Source organism: Hyperoodon ampullatus, assembly GCF_949752795.1.
Source record: "Hyperoodon ampullatus genome assembly, chromosome: 1".
NCBI lineage: Eukaryota > Metazoa > Chordata > Mammalia > Artiodactyla > Ziphiidae > Hyperoodon > Hyperoodon ampullatus.
Window position 1 is genome coordinate 116,658,466 of NC_136914.1, and position 21,425 is coordinate 116,679,890.

The following is a 21,425-nucleotide window of genomic DNA, read 5'->3' on the forward strand; positions in this document are numbered from 1 at the left end:
ATCTTCAAGATGGATTTCTCCAAGACAAGAGAAATACAGATTAATCAACTCTTCAAAAAGATACTTGCCTCAAAGCAGCAAATATTTATTGAGAAAATTATTCTGGGCAGAAATGTAAAATGATCATAGCATCTGCCTGAGCTTTATGTCAATTGTGAAAGTTCTCTTGCAGCATGAGGACAAGTCAGGGGTATTCCTTCCGATAAGCACAAAAGAAACAAATACAAAGGAATAGAATAAACTAATTCTGATACTTGGCAAGTGTGAAAAAAGGGGAAGGAGAAAAGTTACACGATACATCATTTAATGAAAAACCACAATTTCAGACAGGGTGTTAAGTGCAGAATGGTATGCAGTCCTGAGATATATCAATATGCGTAGAGCAAAGAACAGCTTAAAAATGCAGTTAAAAGTGGATATAGTTTTAGGAGGGTAAGCAACTGCTTCCGACCAGAGAATATCAGAAAGTACTGGCAGAGAACTTCAAAATACTTAGTCACATGATGGAAAGTAGTATTTTAGATCATTCAATTCTAAACTCCATTGTGTAATGTGATTCAAGAGAGCAAAAGAAAGACGGGACACAGGGCAGTGATGCCCAAGAAGGTTAGCCGGGTTAAGATACCCCCCAAAATCACTTCCACCTCAGAAATTCTACAAATCTCTGTCAAGTGAGCTGATCTATTTATATGAAAGGGTTATTATTCTCCCTCATGGTATTAGAAGAATACAATTGCACATAATCATTTGCTTCCTCCCACCAGAGGGGCATCTATCATGAAGGGAAAGAGCATGAAATAGAGCCATACTGCAAGTGACACAGTGTAATTATTTCACCAAAGATGACGCTAAAGAATATTTAATAAACAGAATGGCATGAGCAAAACTCAAACAGACGAGACGCTGGCATTAAACAGTCATCTATCAGCAGCAAAGCAGAAGAGCTGATGTAAATCAATTATACTCCGATAAAATTTTTGAAAAAAACGAAAAAGCGCTGAAACGTCAGTTCTGTCCATGACAATGAGACAGAAGAAGTTCAGTACCTGAAGAGGACTAGAAACCAACCAGGTGAAATGCAGAGATCACTGTGGTTTTGTTTTTAATAAGCAGTTTTTCTCAAGTGAGCCCTCCCTGGATAATATAGTTTCTCTGAGACAAGACTTCCTCTCGCTAACCAGGATTTTGTAGAATGCCACCCTAAAGGGCTGTGTGCTGAGAAAAATACAATAAGTAAAAGTGGGGAACACTCCCATCTCCAAACCAACTGTGGAGAATCTAAGGAAGCAGGATGGAAACATGAATTCCAGGAACCGCCCAAGAAAACCCCTGGGAGACAAAGGCTCTCTCCAATTGGTGGGAGGTGGCTACTGCAGCATGGATGGAGACCAGGCACCCAGGACAGGCAAGACAAGTGTAAGGCTGCCATAAAACAACTGCTTGACCTTGGCTGCAAAATCAGCAGCAGCAGCCCAGGCCACTGGGGCCAGCGTGGAGTAATGTCAGGAGAGCATTACAGCCCTCCAAGGTCAGGGAAGTGACCAAAACAGGTGCCAACTGACCCCTGTCCTTGGGCAATCAACCTTTTGCATGTTTCTCATCCAAATATTCAGGTGGCTGGTTAATTAAAGCCTAGGGAGACCACCTTTGTATATTATGCTCCTTTCTGGGGTTTAAAGCCCTGGCCTACAAAGCCATCTCTCTATAAAAGCCAGGGATGCTCTCAGCCTGGTCACTTCTGGTATCCTTCACACTTTAATGTCTACTGCTAGAAATTAGTAATGTGGTTAAATGGTAACTATGGAAAATGATTATAAAATCAATTCTATGTTGCAAAGCACTAAATTTTTTTTCTCAAATATGAGATAGTCGAAGATTTTTTTCAAGAACCATTTTCTAGAAATGTAATTTGCCATCAATCCCACACATGGATTTTTAGAAAAGCATTCTGAAAAGGACACAGATTTTGGATAACCTAGCGACTTGGATCAAGTTTGCATTCAGAAAAGAATGTTCTCATTCATTTGGACTTTACTTTGGGGGAATTCTTTCTTCATTTTTCCCATTGCTGGTGAGATATTTCAAAATACAGGAAGCCCTCCAAATCCGGATCTCTGTCCCCTCTTTCTTCTTTCCAGCTACAACTTAACGCTTTACTCAGAAAGGAAGAAGTATGGCTGTATACTAAGTTTTCTAGCATCATTCAAAAGTGAGTAATTTTGACAAGGGTCTTAGCTATTATTTTTTTAAATTTACTGGGAGCGGGGGCTACTCTTCGTTGCTGTGTGCGGGCTCCTCACTGCGGTGGCTTCTCTTGTTGCGGAGCACGGGCTCTAGGCGCATGGGCTTCAGTAGCTGTGGCACGCAGGCTCAGTAGTTGTGGCGCATGGGCTTAGTTGCTCCGCGGCACATGGGATCTTCCAGGACCAGAGCTGGACCCATGTCCCCTATATTGGCAGGTGGATTCTTAACCACTGTGCCACCAGGGAAGCCCCTTAGCTAACTATTAAATTAGTAACCTTTAATTTCTAATACATGATTTCAAACATTTAGAGGGGATATCTTTGAAAAATGTATTCTCTGCTTCCCTGTCTTAAGTGACCCATCAGCATTAAACATAATTTACATATCCTGATGACCCAAGATCATTATTAAAAACACTAATCATTTTAACGTGCTCTAGGTGAATCTCTGGATGCAAATGGATGATTACAGTGTGGGGTTACAGAGTCAAACACATATTGATCCCAACAGCTATTATAAAAGATTTTCTTTAAAAGGTCTCCAGTATCATCATGATTCTGATTTAGAGCTTCTTATAAGGTTCAGGTACATAAACTCCTGGGTTTAACATAGCTGACTTTCTGAAAAATCAAAAGCTTTCAATCAAGAGCTTAAGTTGCCTTCTCCATGGCTATCTCCTAGAACACTGTCCCTTTCTCTGTTAGCATTAGTGTTGTATGAATTGTTGGTATCCCTTAAAAAGGTTAGCTGTGATTTCTGCATCCCTAACAGTGGATCTCATATAATATCCTGTGAACTCATATTCTTTCTAACTCAATTGCTCACACCTAAGTAGATACTAAGGTGGAAGAGTTTCCTACACACAAGATTCTGGGACAAATTATTCCACTGGTTACAAATTTTTCCCTTTGAAAAATGATGAGTTTATGCTTTGCAAGAAATAGCTGTGCCATCTTTGGAAGCTTTAAACTATCATGTTTCCAGGTAGCAAAAGCTGGATTGGACATGAGCGCAAAGCTCTGGCAATTCACAACTACTCAAAGCCCCTTATCCTGCTTAGCCCCAGAGGGAGCTTCACTCACGGCACTTGCTAAGAGTGGGAGGAATTGGCAGGAATCCCTAAGAAGGCCATTTTGATTCCCTGCAAAACTATCTGGGGGAATAGACTGTGTAAAAAATAAGACTTAGAAAAAATATGCAGCCTCCTAACCAGCAGACTGTTCTTAGCCATCTCCTGAAATGCTCAAAAAGTATTTCAAGGGTTAAGAACATCCTAAAGAAACACCCAGCCTTCAGAAATACATCAACTCAATCAGTGTACTTGCTCATACAAGTCTTTTGTCTTTTCAATTAAATTTGGCCCAGAGACATAGTCACACATGAAGTCTGGGCCAATGTCCGATTTATCTCCCCTCCCCCGCAAGAAATTCATAGTGGCTGTTCTTAAAACTGATCAGATATTCTAAGAAGGCTTTATGCAGTAGCGATACTGGTCAACTTTAGATAATGCAGAATGTGAACCAAAAAATCAGCTGCCTCTCCATATCATACAGTGAAAGAGCAGTTGGCTGGGTAGTAGATGCTGCCAGGGCCCTGGTCAGACTCTCATCCTCTCCATTCAGTGAACACTGCCTGATTTCCAACTGCCAGTGTCTACATTTCTTTGCTTCGAGATTTGTTGTGACCACAGTGGTAGCCGGAGGAGCCCCAGAGCTAACGTCTCCAGGGAGCAGCACCAGCCAATGAGAAGCTGGTTATTAACACTCCAACCCCCTCGCCTCTCAGGTGGGATAACTCTAAGGCACGGGTCCGCAGAAGCACCCCGCCCCCAAGTAGCTCGATTCCCACGGCGGTAACCTGCTTATCAACACACCCTCTCTGGCCCCTTCTCTACCTTGGCTCATGTCCACTCACGCCCCAGATAAACTTGCCCTTCGACCCTTGTCTCAAGGTCCACTTCTGGTGGAACCCAAACTAAGGTAAGCTTTTTCACTGACACATCCTTTTGCTGACTCTTTTCATGTCTTCACCAGATTTCTACTTAAGTTTGCACCAGTTTATTTTGAGTTTTGTCCATTGCCCTTTTCTGAAGGCAACTGAGAGCTCGTAGACCCCCAGCTCTGCTCTGCTGCTCATATACAGACACAGAAGCTACTCATACAGCTGGGAGATTGACAAGCAGAGGAGAGTGTGTATTCAGCAATCCCATATAGAGAGAAACTAAGATGATGCATACGAAAGCACTCAGTAAACAATACAGCATGATTGAAATACATTTATATTATTTCTGTGTGTGCATATACATATATATGCATGTCCTTATTGTTACTGTCTCTTTTAAAAACTAAGCAACATTCTACTTCCTCTAGGGAAAAAACGCAGTTCACTAAAAGAATAAATGTAACTACAGCAGAGAAACCTGTTCAGTGAAAAAAATTTTAGATACTTAAAAACTAGGAGGCTACAAGGTATAGTGAACATATTTCAAGCCTGATTGTGAGGGAGCTCGTTTTCATCTTGGCTATAAAAGTTAATTCTAGCATCTCAAAGCAGTCGTTTCAAGGTTCTATGCCTCAATTTTCTTCCTCCAAAGTAAGAATGTTAGGTGAAGCATTCTCTAAGGGTCCTTCCTACTCTTGACTTTCACCCTGCTCTCTCAGGGCACAAGCCTTCTATTTTAAGTAGAAATGCCTGCGACCAACACCTGGATTGGGAAATGATCATAGCAAGTAGCGATCTGTAGCCAATGCAACTGTGCCTATAACTGACTAAATTGAAGACTGTAAACACTGGACTCTGTGTGGCTGAGCTTGAAACCATATGCAAGCCTCTGTGTCCCTGTCCTTTGAAGTAAAAGGCTTTTGCTTTAGTCTCCCAGGCCTCCCTTAAGTCTCAAAAGGGTGGTTCAAGAGTTAAAGATTAGGAAATGTGAAGATGCAGAAACAAAGAACAGCCTTGGGCCCAGAAACTAGTAACAATGTAGACTATAAATCTGCCACATAGCAGAATCACAAACTCCCAGTTCCCTGAAAGATACACATAAAGGCCCAACACACATTCCTAGATTGTTTTTATAGGAAGCGGACCCCAACCAGATGAAAATTGCTGACCGCAAGTGCATACACTCAACAGTGTTTGAAACCAGAAGGTTGATGATGCTTGAAAGTTCACCTTGATGCCAACCAATCCAAGACCCGTGCATGAGCTGATCACACACCCTGCAGCCCTCTCCCTCACAATGCCTTCCCTGAAAGCCACTGGGAAGCTTGGGTCTTTTGAGAGTGAGCTGCCCATTCTCCTGGCTTCGTGTCCTGCAATAAACGCTGCACTTTCCTTCACCACAGCCCAGTGTCGGTAGACTGGCTTTACTGCACGCCAGTGAGCGAACCCAAGTTTGGTCCTGTAACAAGCTTAAAGGATGCTCTGCTCTGTTCTTTCCTTCTCTCTCTCTCTCCTCTTTTCCTTTGAGCTTTTTTTGCTGTGCATTTTTTTAAAAGTGAAGCAGCTGATTTGTCCAGAATTCATACTGCATCCTGAAGGTTGTTCTGTTCCTTTCTCTTTCCAGATACTCTCTGGGCCAGGGAAAGAGACCAGCATACTTTTTGTATCTACTGGAGCTTGCCAACAATTCTAGATGCTTTGAACCAAGAATTTATCCATTTCTCAATCCCTGCCATCATCTTACTACTATTTGATCACTTCCTCCTAGTAGCTATTCAGTTTTTCCTTACTGAATATATTCCATATTGATTCATAGTTATCTCATTCATGCTGTGATACCCTGAAAACCCTTGTGTCATAATTCTTGCACCTTTTTTACCTCAACAATCTCCTTTTCTATTTTTGCCACCCAACAATCCAGGAATGTCTCAGAACTCATCGTTACTCAAATTTCTCTTAACTTAGATTTAAGTTCCTGAATCTTAAACTTTGAAATTTCACTCTGTGACTTAAAAGTAACCTCCTTTGACCATAGCTATCTGTTCTTCTACCTCTCTATCCATTCAATTCCAACAAACCTGTCCCTGAATGGGTCTTCATCATGAAAAGTCATGGAATTATTCCTGTATTGACAGGTATATTATTAAGTGAATTCAAACTGTCATTCATTCAATCAACAAATACTATCAAGCCCCTACTAAGCGCCAGATGGTATGGCAGGTCCAGAGAATACAAAGATCAATAAAACTGAGGCCCTACCTTCAAGGAGTTCACTACTAATGTAGGAGATGGAGAGGAAAAATAAATAACAGAAATGGGCAGCAGTGCTATAGAAGGGCAGCTAATGGAACACTATGCAAACAGATGGAGGAGCAATAGATTCAGTTTGGGGTGTCCCTGAGGCAATCTGCGGTGCCAGAGTTCAGGCAGGCCTGGTAAGCACAGGTACATCTCCACAACAATGTAAAAGTAACATACTTGTTAGAGACAGATGTATCAGATTTATTGCCTTTAACTATTTTACAATGATGCAGACTGTTTATTGGTATTTATTAAATCCCTTTAAAATAAACTATTGTGCTACATGATTTGGAAAACTAATTTTTTTTCCAAATCTGTCCACATAATCATTTGAAGACAAGTTAAAAATGTGAATTCCAAACCAATCCTTTTTTTTCAAATTCAATTCACTTAAACTAAAGAACAAAAACAATTCACCCAAACCAATCCTGTTATCTGTATGGTACTGTAATGTACTAATGCATTAGGAACAATTGATTTGAAAAGTAATGGGAATGCTGGCTCTTCAGTGGCTTTCCGAACTTCATTCTTTTTTAAATGTAAATGAAGATATGGTTAGACTGCTTTTCAGAAATAACTAATGAAAATACCAATGATTTTAGCAATCAGTAAACTTTCTAACCTAGTAAAAGGAAAACGTTTATATTGCACTGAATCTCAGTTTTTAATGTCTTAAGGGACATAAAATAGAAAAAAAAAAACCCAGGAATAATATATCATAAAAAGGAGATAGTGGAAAACATACCAGAAGAAGCTTCCAGTCTTTCCAATCGGCTGATTAACCAGTCGAGGGAGCCAGAAAATTGAGCACAGTTTTTACGATTTCCTCTAATTAGAGCCGCTGCAAAACAAAAAGCAGATTTCACAGTTACGTGATTTTCTAGTTCAAAACCAAAGTAAGCTAATAGTAGCCATAAAATGTTGGATCAAAAACAAAATACCTTTATTTTATACCTAAAACACATACAAATACATACATATATACATACACAAAAATTGAGACATTTAAAAAAGAACTGATATTTATTAATGGAGACTGAAAAAATACTGCTTATTAGAAGGACTATATTTTGAGAAAGTAACATTTCATTGGAAAGTCATAATGAAGGGTAATGGAAAAAAACAGTGTCCTGGGAGTTTCCCCACTTGGATTCCAATATTCCTTTCTTTTAATTAGCTGTGAGACTAAATTATTTAATTTCCCTAGAGCTCAATTTTCTCACCTATATAATGAAGAAGTTAAGAAAACATCAGTTTACCAGAAAATGTGGCACAAAATACTAGGAGATAGAACTGGTAACTATAACAGACACGCAAAGATATATCATTAAATGTTACAGGAAAAAGAGGGTGGGAGGGCAGACGGCTAGTAAGTTTGAAACCATTTTCCCCCCTATATCTCTTCTTTCCATTTAGAGATTCACAATGCACATTAAAGACTCTAAGAACTAACCCCTGCAATAAAGTCATCTATTCTAACTTTGCTTAACCTAGTGTTTTCTACACTTCTTTGACCAAAGAACCCATCTTACATGAAATTCCTATGTGACCCTTAGGATCTCTTTCAACCCAACTGATATACTCAATTTAATACTTTTATTTTTTCTAAATCATTCACTTCTTTCAAAGCAAATGTGGTAAATATTTTATGTAAATTCTACCCTTACACCTATAAGACTGTTCAGAAACTGTATAACTGTTTATAAAGGGCTGATGAGGTTTTTATATAAAAAATGTTTAATGTGAAAAAGATGCTGCTATAAGAAAAATCACTATTTAAAGTATAGTAGTGCTAGGAAACAGTTTGAAGAACTAAAGTTTGAGACTACCACCTTTTCATCTCCTTATTAAGAGCAAAACAAAGGAGACCCTGCAGCAACAGAGTTAAATTAAACTTAAAGACTTCCTTCACATTTCCTCTTTCCTCCCCAAAATGTTGTTACCTCGCCTGAAAGTAAGAAAAGAAATAATGACAGAAAAGACAGGAAGCCTTCAGTTCTTGCAACTGCATAAGAAAAGCTCTTTTCTGAGTGGAGCCCCCATAACATTTGTACAAATATTACAAGGTGATGTATTCAATTACTTAGGCTCTCTTCCAGCTCTGGGACCAAGAAGAACCAGCTACACACACACACACAGAGGGACAAATGTGTCAAGGATGAGGTGTAGTAGAGGAATGAGGAGTCCTATATGCTCAGTGGGACTTCTAATTTTAACCTGTAGGAACATCTGTTCCTGACTTAGAACAGCAGCAACTGGGGGAAAGTAAACGGTGAAGTTTTTGAATCTTTATAGAGTTTCATTTGTTTAAAATTTAACCCACTCCTTTAATTTTGACTTCTGGTTTTTAAAATTAAATATATTAACTATTTTCTAGAGGTCAAATGTTAGAGATAAGGTAATTCTTGAAGAAACTAATAACACACAAATAAACCCTTTTAATAAACCATGGAACGTTTAAGAAAATCCTACAGTAAGCCACAAAGAAAACTTCACTAAACTTACTACAAACAGAAATGGTATACAGACTAAGTTCTCTGACAACAATGTAATGAAATTTGAAATTAGTAAGAAAAGCAGAAACAAAAATAAAACCTACATAAAAATTTAAACTCTCTCCTAAGTAATTTTTTAGTCAATGAGGGAATCAATACCACAATTTTAGAATATCTAGTAAACATCAAAAATAGCAATGCTACCTTATACAATCAATGGTCGATGGTCAAAACTGTACTTAAGGAAAAATAAACTAAACACTTTAATCGCTAAGTAACGGGGTGAAAAATGTTAACTAAACACTCCTTTCAAAATATACAAAAAGAATATCAAAAATATTAGAATAGGAAAAATAGAGAGCAATAAAAGCAGAAATTAATGTTAGAAATAGAAGTGATCTATGTAATAAATTGAAATATGATTGATCAATATGGTCAAGATTCTTTTTTTAAATATAAGCTAAATATCAAAGACATTAATCAAGAAGAAAAGAGAAAAAGAACAAAGTTAAGAAGAAAAAGGAATTATAAACACAGCTACTTTATATATCTCTGTACTGGAATTTTTGAACATTTAGGAAAGAGGATGGCCTCCAAATATATATTTTTTTTCACCAGAAATGACCAAAGAAGAAAATCTAAATAGAGTAACAAACCACAAGTAATATTGAGCAGTATGTCAAAACCAAAAACTTTTTTTACATTCAAGAATTAAGTCATTTCTATAATAAACTGTTCCAAAGTAAAGAAAGTAAGAAAATCTCCCTACTTTTTTACAAAGGCAGTATAACTTTGATATCAGTGCCTACCAAAAAGAGTATGCATATAAGAAAACTAGAGGGAATGGGAAAAGAATCTAACAAAGAGGGGATATATGTATATGTATAACTGATTCACTTTGCTGTGCAGCAGAAACTAACACAACATTTTAAATCAACTAGACTCCAATAAAAATTCTGTAACAAAAGGAAAACTAGAGGGAACTCTTACTTATGAAAGCAGATCCCAAAGTCTTACACAAGGATGGTATTTACAAACCATATTCAGCAGTGCATTAGCAGCATTAACTCAAGTGGGGCTTCAATACTCCAGTGAGACAGAAATGTATTAGGAAATCTATTAATAAGTCACATGAAACAGATGATGATCTCAATAGACTCTGTATGTACTTCTAATCAAAAGAAAATTGAACTCAGTCAAACAGAATGCCTCCTGAGCATTATGAATGTGTGTGTGCATGTGTGTGCACGTGCAGAGTATGTTTCCCAAATAAACAGAGTGTGTGACTTATTATAATTCAGCAAGTTACCCATGAAAAAATCAGCTGAGTTTCTAAAGTAATGGAAAAATATACAGAGAAATACAAGAAAGCTCATCCTAACACTATTTATAATAGCAAAGCACTGGAAACAGCTTGAGTGTGGGCTAAATAAATGATGACACATCCCTTCAGTAGGGTGGAGTACATCCACTAAAGCCTGATGAAGGTTTATAGTCACTGCTGAGGAAAGATGTCCACAATACAGAAGTCAGTGGAAACAAATGCTATAAAAGAATACTGAGACTGTGATCCCATTTTGGTGAAGTAAATGTATATACTCGATATGCATGTGCACAGAATGGAGAAATTGAGTTTTTTAGAATATTTCTTAGAGAATGAGAGCTCACTTTTTGAGAAACAGATCATGATAAGTTGCTGGGATAGAAACAGACCTTGAGGAACATTGATAAGGGTGGGAGAGCTCTCCCCAGGTCAAAAGGGGAAATTCTCTTATTCTAAAATGGGGGGTGGGGGGAAGGAATGAATGGAGCTGGGAGGAAAAAGGGTCACCCTCTGTGATACAATTCTGCACAGGGACCCTCTGAAGCCACAGTAAATTCTGTAAAATAAATAAACAAGCAAACAAATAACTCACAAAGGCTGGATAAGAATGGAAGTTTGTACGAACCAGTGAGGAGGTGGTGGTCTGCAGCAAGATATTATGTAACCTCAGAGAAACATCAGATAATAAGGAAGAAGCATGCAAGTGGGAGACAGTGTAACCAAATAATGCCCCTAAAGTGTCAGACATCAAAGGGAAATCTTAAGTCTGCCCCAGTCCATGAAACTGGAATGTGGACCAAGTCAACTAAAGCTTCAGGGGATCAGACCACAGCTAATGTCCACTAGCAGGGATTTGCCATTGTTTATGTATGTATGTGGGTGTGTGAAATGTTTTACGTGTACTTAATGTTGTATTTAGAGTCAAAGAAATATTTTTTAAAGGTTATACACCAAAATGGGTGGTTACATTTAAAAGTCGTTTCTACCTTCTTTTTTTGGTCAATTATCTAAGTTTTTTATCATGAAGATGTATTCATTTTTAAGTTAAAGAACACAATAAAGTTACTTTCTTTTTAAAAAGAGAAAGGAAAACAATGCCATTAATACCGACAGTGGCAGTAGCTATCAGATGGCTCGGAGCGCCACTCTCATGGCCAAAGAACAATGGCCACTTTACATTGTACCTCAAGGTACAGAAACAAACTCAAGACAAATGTCGTTTCATGCACGCTATACCTTAAAATACTGTTATTGCTGCCTAATTGTCCTGGAAGAAAGTTAAGACCTTTCACCCGCCATACTATTTTTCCTCATTTATTTAAGAAATATTGACGTTAATGCATCAGGCACTATGGTTGGCCCTGCAAATATAAGCTTGAATAACGTGTGAATATAATACAATGGTTTGCAGGTCTTCTTCTAGCATATTCTAAGCTCCTTTAGATCTGCCACTCTGTCTTATTACACTTTTGCACATTGCCTGACACTTAGAGGTATGTTATTTCTTAAGGAATAAATAGGATCCATTCTCTTACAGAATAACATTGGTTGTAAGTGCAAATTTTATTTATATATTTTTAAAAATAAATTTATTTATGTATTTATGGCCGCATTGGGTCTTCATTGCTGCACACGGGGCTTTCTTTAGTTGCGGTGAGCAGGGGCTACTCTTCGATGCGGTGCGCGGGCTTCTCATTGCGGCGGCTTCTCTTGTTGTGGAGCACAGGTTCTAGGCGCATGGGCTTCAGTAGTTGTGGTGCATGGGCTCTAGAGCACAGGCTCAGTAGTTGTGGCACACAGGCTTAGTTGCTCTGTAGCATGTGGGATCTTCCCGGACCAGGGCTCGAACCCGTGTCTCCTGCGTTGGCAGGCGGATTCTTAACCACTGCACCACCAGGGAAGTCCCAATTTAAATACTATAAACACATTTTGAACTAAGTGCATATGATGGAAGTGCTAGTTCAGTGAACCAAACTTCTTTTGGTGTTGAGTAACTCATTAAATCCTTAAACTTTTATCAATCAGAATACGAAATGCAAGTAATATTGGCACTTAACCGAAAAATCATTACTGTTAAAAATACTCTATTCTGTATTTCTTACTAGTATCATAACATCCCTATGTCTTCATGCTTTTGTGTTTTAAACTCTGACTCAAAATTTCTCAAAATACTAACAGAATCAGAAAATTACAGACGGACTGAGATATAACTTCCATGATAACTCTCACTTTAAAAATTTATTCAACAAATACCGATTACCTGCTTTGTATCAGGCACTGTTCTAGGTGCTGGAGACACACAGGAAATAAAACTATGTTTCCTCTTGGAGTTTACTTTCAAAGCCTAGAGATACTAAGTGAATAGGCCTTAAACAGCACAGACAAATGAGGAGGCAACAGAACTAGAATCCAGAAAGATATTTATAATATTCAGATTAACAAGTGAATACTCCTAAATCTTGAAAACCATAAAAGACAAAAACAAACAAAACAAAAGAAACCCTCAGAATGTTGTTGAAGAATTTAAGAGTGTAGTCTGTGGGTTCCCAGAGTAGGCTGCCCCAAAATGTGCCTCTATGGCATATTGAGTATTTTGAATTAAAGTTACTTAAGAAATGGCCAAAGCAAGAGGGACACTCTGACCCTCCTTTCTGTCTCCCTGAAAGCAGGAAATAAATCTCTCACATGAAAGATTCATTCACATTTCCTGCATCTGGAGGTATAAGGACAAGCTTACCACCAGAAACAGGGAGCCTGGGTCAAGAAACCTTTGTAAACAAACCCTGTTACTTCTATAACTGACAACCCATAGCCCAAACTCTGTTTAGATTCTTCATTAATTGGGCACTCAAAACCCAGGTTTCTTTGTCCTGTCAATTCCTCACAAATTTATTGTTTCTTTGTCTAAAAAGTATAAAAGCTGCCTGCTTTGGCCACTTCTTAGGTCTCATTTCTATGACCTCCATGGACATGAATTAAAATCTATTTCTTTTTCTCCTGTTAATCTGTCTCGTGCCAATTTTATTAAGGACTCAGAAACTGGTAACTTCTCCCATCCTAAAAGAGTAGCTGTCTATCCTGTTTGTTTCATACTCTGAATTTTCATAACATGAGTAATCACAGGGAGAATTTGCCAAAGAGCATTTCTCAGGACATCTTTAGAAAATCATTCTGGCTTGCAAGCCTCCTGTAGATTAATTGTGTGGATGTCAGAAAAGATGTATGAAAGCATGCCACAGCGATGCGTTTCAAACTATGAATATCGGTGTCTGTAAGATCCTTAGGTCTTCCAGATGGCAGGCTCATAAATCTGCTTTTGTCATTCTCCACTTAAACACATATTAAATATATCCACGTCAAATTTTTAAACTGTTACAGATTATCATTCCCACCTTCTCCCTTTTCTCTCCATGCTAAATAAACCTGCTGAAGTAAAAGAAGAAGGTTTATTTCACACATAACCTCATGAAAGAACCTACTGTCTACCTTTTTGCAAGAATGGGGAGGAGGCTTAATAAATTTGAAGTTAATGATACTTGCAGCAAACTTTCTGATAGCTGGGTAAAGAGGGACAATGAGATATAAATATCACATTGAACTCCAAGTACTGCTGCCGTTCTGAGACTTCTCCAGCCAAGGTGAAATATACACTTACATATACATGTCTACCTAGCTTATGATTACACCGACTTCAATAAAAACTACTGGTGTCAGATGGTTCTTCAGTCAACATAAGATTTTATTCACTATTTTTTTCCTGATCATGAAATCACTACAATAAAAACAGATTATCAAGAGTGCTCAAAGGAACATTTAAGCCACAAAATCTCTCATAATTCTATTCACCCAAAACAACCATTATTAAAACTACCATGTATATATTGAAAAAGATTCTCTTTATATGCACTGACATATTCTATTTTTAAACTCAACTGGAATGAATATATTAACTTTTCCTTTCATTATCAATTATCTAGCATTACAAATTTCTGTTACCTATTTTTTAATTATAAAAGTAATACATGTAAATAGGTTAAGAATAAATGTTCATTAGAACACACAGAAAAATAAAAGTTCTCTCCAAGAAGCAGCCACCTAACAGCTTTCTGTGCATCCTTTCAGAAATGTCCCATATATATACAAGAATGTATATGTCTCTACATACTTTTAATTTTATGCAGCTGGAATCTAACTATGCATACAGTAAGCATCTTGTGCTTTTTTCCCCTTAACCCCATATCCTAGATTGCCATACTAAAAAGACCAGAAACCAAGCCTGTTTCATACAGTTTTCCAAATGGTATACTTATCTCAATTTTCAATAACACAGTTTTACACTCTATAGGTATACTATTACTTATGTAACCAACCCCCTGTTGATAGAAAAATTGTTTTCAATTTTATTCTACTTGTAAACAATTTTTCAGTGGACATCCTTTCCACAGTTGCACAAATATATCTCTAGAATACACTTCTTAAAGTAGAAATTCTGAGAGTAAAAGGATATATACATTTAAAGTTTTACGTGTATTGTTGACTGAGGTTTGTTTGGTTTCTTTAAATTTCATCAATTTATACTCCCACCAAGAAGATGTTTTGCAACATTTTCACCAATGATGGATATTACCATTTTTTTGCCTGTGCCAATCTAATAAGTGAAATATGATCTCTACTTATTAGTTTAATTTCCATTTCTTTATTTGCCATGTTGAGAATCTTTTATTATTTTATTCATTGTTCTGTGAACTACCCGTTGCCATCTGTTGTCTGTTTTCCTATTAGGCGATATTCCCTTTTCTTATACATTTATGAAAACTCTGTATATTACAGACACTAGGCCTTTGTCTTTCATATAGATTGAATATTTTACAAAATTCCCATCTGTTTTTTATTTTGTAATGATATTATTTATCCTAAAAGTTTTAATTTTCATGTAGTCAAATTTATCAGTCTTTTACTAATCACTTACTAACATGATTTAACAGTAACGTGTACTGAGATGGTTGAGGCAATAACTGCACAGCACTGTGGCTAGCTGTGCTATTTACACCACCTGTCTCTCTTACTCAACCATAAGCTTCATGAGAGCAGGGACTACATCCTGCTAACAACTGCACCTCATTGCCCAGATTGTGGCATATCCCCTAGTAGACACTCAATTAATCTTTGATGAATGGATGAAGCTTCTATCAAAACCCAGGTCCATTGGACTCCCAGCAGTCTCTGTTACCAAGGATGCCCCTTCAGGAGACTATACAAGCAATTAAGAGGAAAGATATTTGAGAAAACAGATAAAAGAGAAAAGGAAGCTTTTCTGAAGAGATATATATATGTATGTATATATATCTCTCAAGTGTTTTGTCTCATATATATAATACATATATACACACACACATACATACTTGCACGCACACACACATACACGGGAGTAGGGGATTAACAAAAACCCTCTGAGGAATAGCAGTGTGAAACTATAGAAGTTAAAGTTAAGAGTGTGTGTGTGTGTGTGTGTGTGTGTGTACACGTGGAAAGTACATTCAGAATTTATGTCTCCCATTGCATGAAAAAATTAATTTAAAAGCCACAAAGCATGCACTGCCTGAAATCACTGTGTGCTCTCTTAGTGACATATATGGTTATTATGCTATCTTCCATTATGGTGTGAGTTCTAGGGGGTCCTAATTATGTCAATTTTAAGTAATAGCTCCCTTAAATCCTTCTTTAATCAAATGGGATGTAAAGAATTAAGGAAATAAATGCATATACTTAAGAAATATATGCTGTATACATACATACATACATACTTAATATAGAATATATTTTTTAAATAGAAATATATATTTCCTGTATATCAAGTCTCTGATATAAAATAATTCTAGACAGTCTGGAGGGATAGTAGTGGATTGGAGGTAAGGACGGGCAGGACATAATGCCGAATGACTAGAGATAAATTGGCTGAAGTCACAGGTGAAAAGGAAGGGACAGAGCAGCCATGGGGCTTGAGTACTCGGAAGACTAGAACAAGAAGTTATACACCAAGTGTCAGAGAGTCAATGAAAGTGCATGCGGAAGTGTGTGAGGGCTTCCCAGAGTCTAAAAGATTGGTGGAGAAAAGAAGTGGAAGCACAGAGATTAACCAGAAATCTCACAATAGCCAGCTAGCAACACGGTCTCAGGTGTTTACATCTCAAACATCTGCTGAGCACCGTCTACGCACCAGAGATGGAAGCTACCAATGTATGAGGTGTGTGATGCTGGGTTCAAAGAATGGGTGAAGTAACAGAATGTAGCATTTCAGCCTGGAGGCAACTACAAAAGAAACTTTGTTCCTCCATTTCCTGAGGAGGAAACCAAGAGGAGGGTGTATCTGCAATAATCATGATGCTACGGCCTTCTATCAGCTAATCCAGAACTTTCCTTGCTATATCCAACAGTTCCAACTAAAGTTCCTTTTCTAAGACATATTTAAATGACAGAAACAACAAGAACAAAAACAGAAGTGGAAGAAGAAAGCATGACTATGTTAATGAGGGAGAAGATGACAATGAAAGTATCCAGAAGAAGTGGGCATATATGATAAGAACAATAATATGCTAATGTTAAGCCTCTGATGTACATCATCACATTGAAGCCATCCAACAACCTTATGAATGTCTGCAAAGCGTGAACAGGAATGCATCATACCACTGCAATTTTTGCTGAGCATATGCCAAGTTACCTAGGAGTTGCAGATACAGATCTCCACCCTAGATGACTCGCCCCCTTTAACCAAAGGCAAAACTACTGCTCTGGCCACCTGTCACGCTCAGAGATGGATTTAAATACTAAACATCATTGACTTTAGTGCAACTAAAGTAAAACTTGAAAGCCTCAATTAAAAAGCATGTTATAAAGCTGCTGTAACTGTTACACGATCATGTTAAATAGACATAAGTTGGGTGCCTTGAAAGCCCAATCATACTTCTTACCCAGCAACTCATACAGAGAATTCAGAATCGATTTCCAAGATTCCCCTGCTTCTCTCCCAGCGACATCCGCAAAGTGTGCAGCGCTGCTGTACACGTGCAGCCTGTCTATACACTCGAGCACAAGGTTGATCATTCCCTGGAAGGGTAGAAAAATCCCCATCAGAAACTGCGATTCTGCTCACAGGGGAAAAAAAAAATGCTAAGTTGGTTTTTTTTAAAAAGCCTGGCGCAAAGTAAGTCTGTTAATCATAAAGAACACTGAGCTCATTTACTCAAAGGACAGGAAGAAACACACTTGCATGTGAAATAAAATGTTCTTGAAATGATTCGAGTGGTTTTTAAATCCTGAGTGCTATTCTCAAATAGAAGCAGAACAATATAAAAATATGTACTTCATACTTACATTTGCAAGGCTTAGTAGTAGAATGAAGAATCCATCATAACAGTATTCTACCATAAGTGCAAGGGTTCGGAGTGTGCCACCCCAAAATATGCCACTTTGGCATAAGGATTTTTTGGGGCTGAAGGCAATTGAGAAAAAGCGGACACGAAAAATTCCCTACCCTTCTCTGTTCCACCAGGAAGGGCAGGAGGATGCTTGAGACGACGTTTGATCTACACATCAAACTAGCCCTTACCGTCCACTAGTTTCTCCCATATATTTCCTTCCTACAATTTGTTGCCCCTCCAAGCTCAAAATTCCTTTTGTCTTATCACTTCCCTACAAATTTATTATTCTTTGTGTTAAGATGCTATGTAAACCTGAGTTCTAACCACTCCTTGGAGTTACCCATCACTGAGTACTCCCATGTATACACATGATGCACATGTTAATAATCTATTTGTTGTTCTCTTGTACATCTGTCTTTTGTCGGTCTAAACTGCAGGGCCCCAACCAGTGAACCTGAGTAGAGGAAAATGATTTTTTCCCCTACCCTGCAAAAGCATAAGAGAAGATCCTTACTTTTAGGGAGGACACCACCACCATCATCATCAATCATTCCTTTTTAACAGTAAACTGAAGATATAGTAACTTAATAAAGAAAAGCTCATGAAAACACATCTTTAAAGCAAATCAAAAATCCATTACAGAACTTTGTAAGAAGCTGTCTACTTTTCAAATTACGCTTTTAATTATGCTTTTACTTTTTAAATTATACTTTCTAGATCAAGGTTGTCAAAATGAGGGAGGCAAAGCCCATGAAAGGAAGAGCTATAAAGAGTTGACAAATTAAATTAACTTCACACAAAGAATGTAAGAGGCATTATGACCCTAAGAACATTTCTAGGTTCCCATTCAGATTGTCTTATATGAGAAATTGAGAAAAACACTACTCCAAGTCAATATTTAAAATTTTCACAACCCAATATTTCATTTTCTTTTTCTAGATATTAAATAAGTGTAGTATACCTAACAGTTTGGTATGTACAAAAAGAAATGATCTCAATAAACTATTCCATGTTGCTATTATAGGTTTATGTTGACATTTCCTGTGCTTTCATGCCATTATGAGCTCTAGATAGGTCATTTCTTTTGTACGCAGTGAAAAAAATCCTCAAAAGTTAATGTACGGTTCAACGGCTTTTGATGGAAAATTAGGAAACAGTTTTAAAACTAGAAGAACATAGATTTAGGAACTATGGGAACTCAACCATGTCCACTAACGTTTTTTCTTAAATACTTTTTACAAAGATACTTTCACTCAGAAAAATGCATTAATCCACATACAGGGAGCACTGAGAAGAATGGGAACACTTGCTGATCTGGCCTGATTTGCCAGCTCAACTCTGACATCCTCCCACTGAAATTCTTGAATACATGGTACTAGTTTGGACACTAGCATCAGGACCATTAGATGTATCACTTGGTCCTTCTGTTATTCTGCCTATAAAATATGCACTTGAGCTCTTTTTAGCAGGGGAACTTCCGGAAAATAAAATCATACACAGAATCTTAACATACGCAAAAAGAAAAAATGGGGGTGCTCTGTCCAAGCAGGGAGTCTGCAGCCTGCCTCCCAGGTGGCCCTCTCCCAGGCAACTTCCATCCCCAACCCAAAGCTCCAGTGGATCCTGAAGCACTTCCAAGGAGCCCCAAGGAACCTGCTGAACACTTCGAAAACCCTTGTACGTTCCAAAGCCTGTACCCATTTAGACGCTTTTGAGAATCTGTTTTTATATAACAAGCATAAAGCAAACTACTGTGCAACAATGATCAGAATGGAAGCTGAGCAGAGAGTAAAATAAAACGTCTTTTGCCAGAGAAGCGAAGAGTGTCATCTTTTAAAATTAATACTTACTGAGAAAGAAATAAAAACCGTTACAGGATTCCCCCAAGGCCTGGTTCCCTTGTTCCCTTTGTATAGTAGTACATCTGCTCATGTATATCTCAAAATGCAGATGTCAAATAGATAGAGAATCTTCCCCACCAAGAAGTTGTTTCCCCAAGACAACGACAGAAAAGAAACGATCTTTGGTAGAAACTCACCTCTTCCTGGAAGAGATTCTGCCGATTTTTTAGAGCTCGTAATCTATTCTGCTTATCTTCATGCTCTAAGTGCTCATCTGGTGGGTGGAAGTAGCCAATCAGGTCCTGCAGACTTAGACTTACAGACTCTATAGGTAAGTCTACAGTGGAAGCCTTTGCTTTTTTGCTGAGAGCATCAAGGCCCCTAAAATAAATAACAAATGTTTCTCCACATCAGTGATTCACAATTTTGTTTTATTCTTTTTTAGTCTATAGATGATTGAAAGCTTTACTCTCTCTCCCTATATGCCTGTAAAAGGAACATATAAGAAAGGCCCTAATTTTCCTCAAACAAAAATAATGAATATATTCAAATGAGAAATGTTGTATGCCGTCAAGTATATATAATGCTAAACACCAGTATCAAGAGAAACTCATCTAGAAGAAAATCTAAAGGATCTGGAGAACCAATGCCTACAAAACCAATGGTCTAAATATTTAGAAACCAACTGATTTTCATTTTAAAACACTATATACTTCACCGTTTGAGATGCAATTTCCCAGGCTCATAATTCTGACATTTACTTGTTCTGTTTTGTTTTGTTTTTGGCGTAAACACCGTTAACTGCTATGCTATCACTGACACTCACTGCCATCCTGCCTAATTCCTGCCAATTTAAAGATATATCCCAATGATAATAATTTAGGAAATTCACTTATTAATCAGAAAACAATATATTAACATGCTTTTCCATTGTCTAAAAGAGATGTATTTAAGAAGTAGATTAAGAAACAGCATCAAGTTGCATTTTCTAGCCTTTGAAGAAAAGCATATGGCTGGCATGTAAATGTGTTAATTTGTTGGTCTTCTGAGACTCTGAATTTTAAAACTCATAGCTTTGTATGTATCTGGAAAGAAACACTTTAAAGCATAATGTTTGTAAATCAGAATTATTCCAAAATAAAAAGCTCAGTAAAAAAATACCCAACAGATACCATAAAAGAATGGGAAAATGCCTATACTATAGTTGATATAGTAACATTCATATTAGTCATGACAAAATTTGATGCATAAAATATTATACTTCCTTTTCTGCCCTCTGCATTGGCAAAATTATATGTCAATATTTTATTCCAAGGAAATATTTCTTTCTAGTTATCTGACTGTATTACAATTTTTATTTTAAAAAACAATAAAAACCTTATAAATGAAAAATTAGCTTATCTTTGAACTTTATGATGCTATTATTTAAAATATATCATTTACATAAATATTACTAATAATTTTGGAATATTATACTTCAGCTTTATAAACAGTTCAAATGGTAAAACTGCATGACTATCTTAAAGTTTCTACCTGTAATTCCAAATCAAGTACATCAATGAAATTCATCTATTACCTTGTCTTGCCATCTCTACAAGGCCTTCTATGCCCAAAAAGCAACAGAAATGACTTGTCAGAAGAAAATTATTTCTCCCTTTCTAAAATGAATACTCATATGCAATGTAACATTGCTGGTTCTAAACATTTAACCCATTAATTCTAGTTGAATGATAAATATAACAAAGTCAAATTCAAATCCTATCATGTAAAAGTAAATAAAATTCATAAGTAATTCAAATGTAATATCTACATTTTCAAACCTAAAGAGAAATAATAGCAAATCAGTTTTTAGGTTATTAGG

General features: G+C 37.2%; 1 protein-coding gene across 2 annotated transcripts in view; it reads right to left on the bottom strand.

Moving 5' to 3' along the window:
* Window positions 1–21,425, bottom strand: part of RYR2 (ryanodine receptor 2) — a gene marked incomplete at both ends in the record, with an annotated part of 724,637 nt that overhangs the window by 337,814 nt on the left and 365,398 nt on the right. For both annotated transcript variants that reach the window (XM_079725493.1, XM_079725494.1), the window contains 3 exons: window positions 7,232–7,327; window positions 17,274–17,409; window positions 19,762–19,945. In XM_079725493.1, the coding sequence (XP_079581619.1) occupies window positions 7,232–7,327; window positions 17,274–17,409; window positions 19,762–19,945 (416 nt within the window). The remainder of the gene's footprint in view (window positions 1–7,231; window positions 7,328–17,273; window positions 17,410–19,761; window positions 19,946–21,425) is intronic.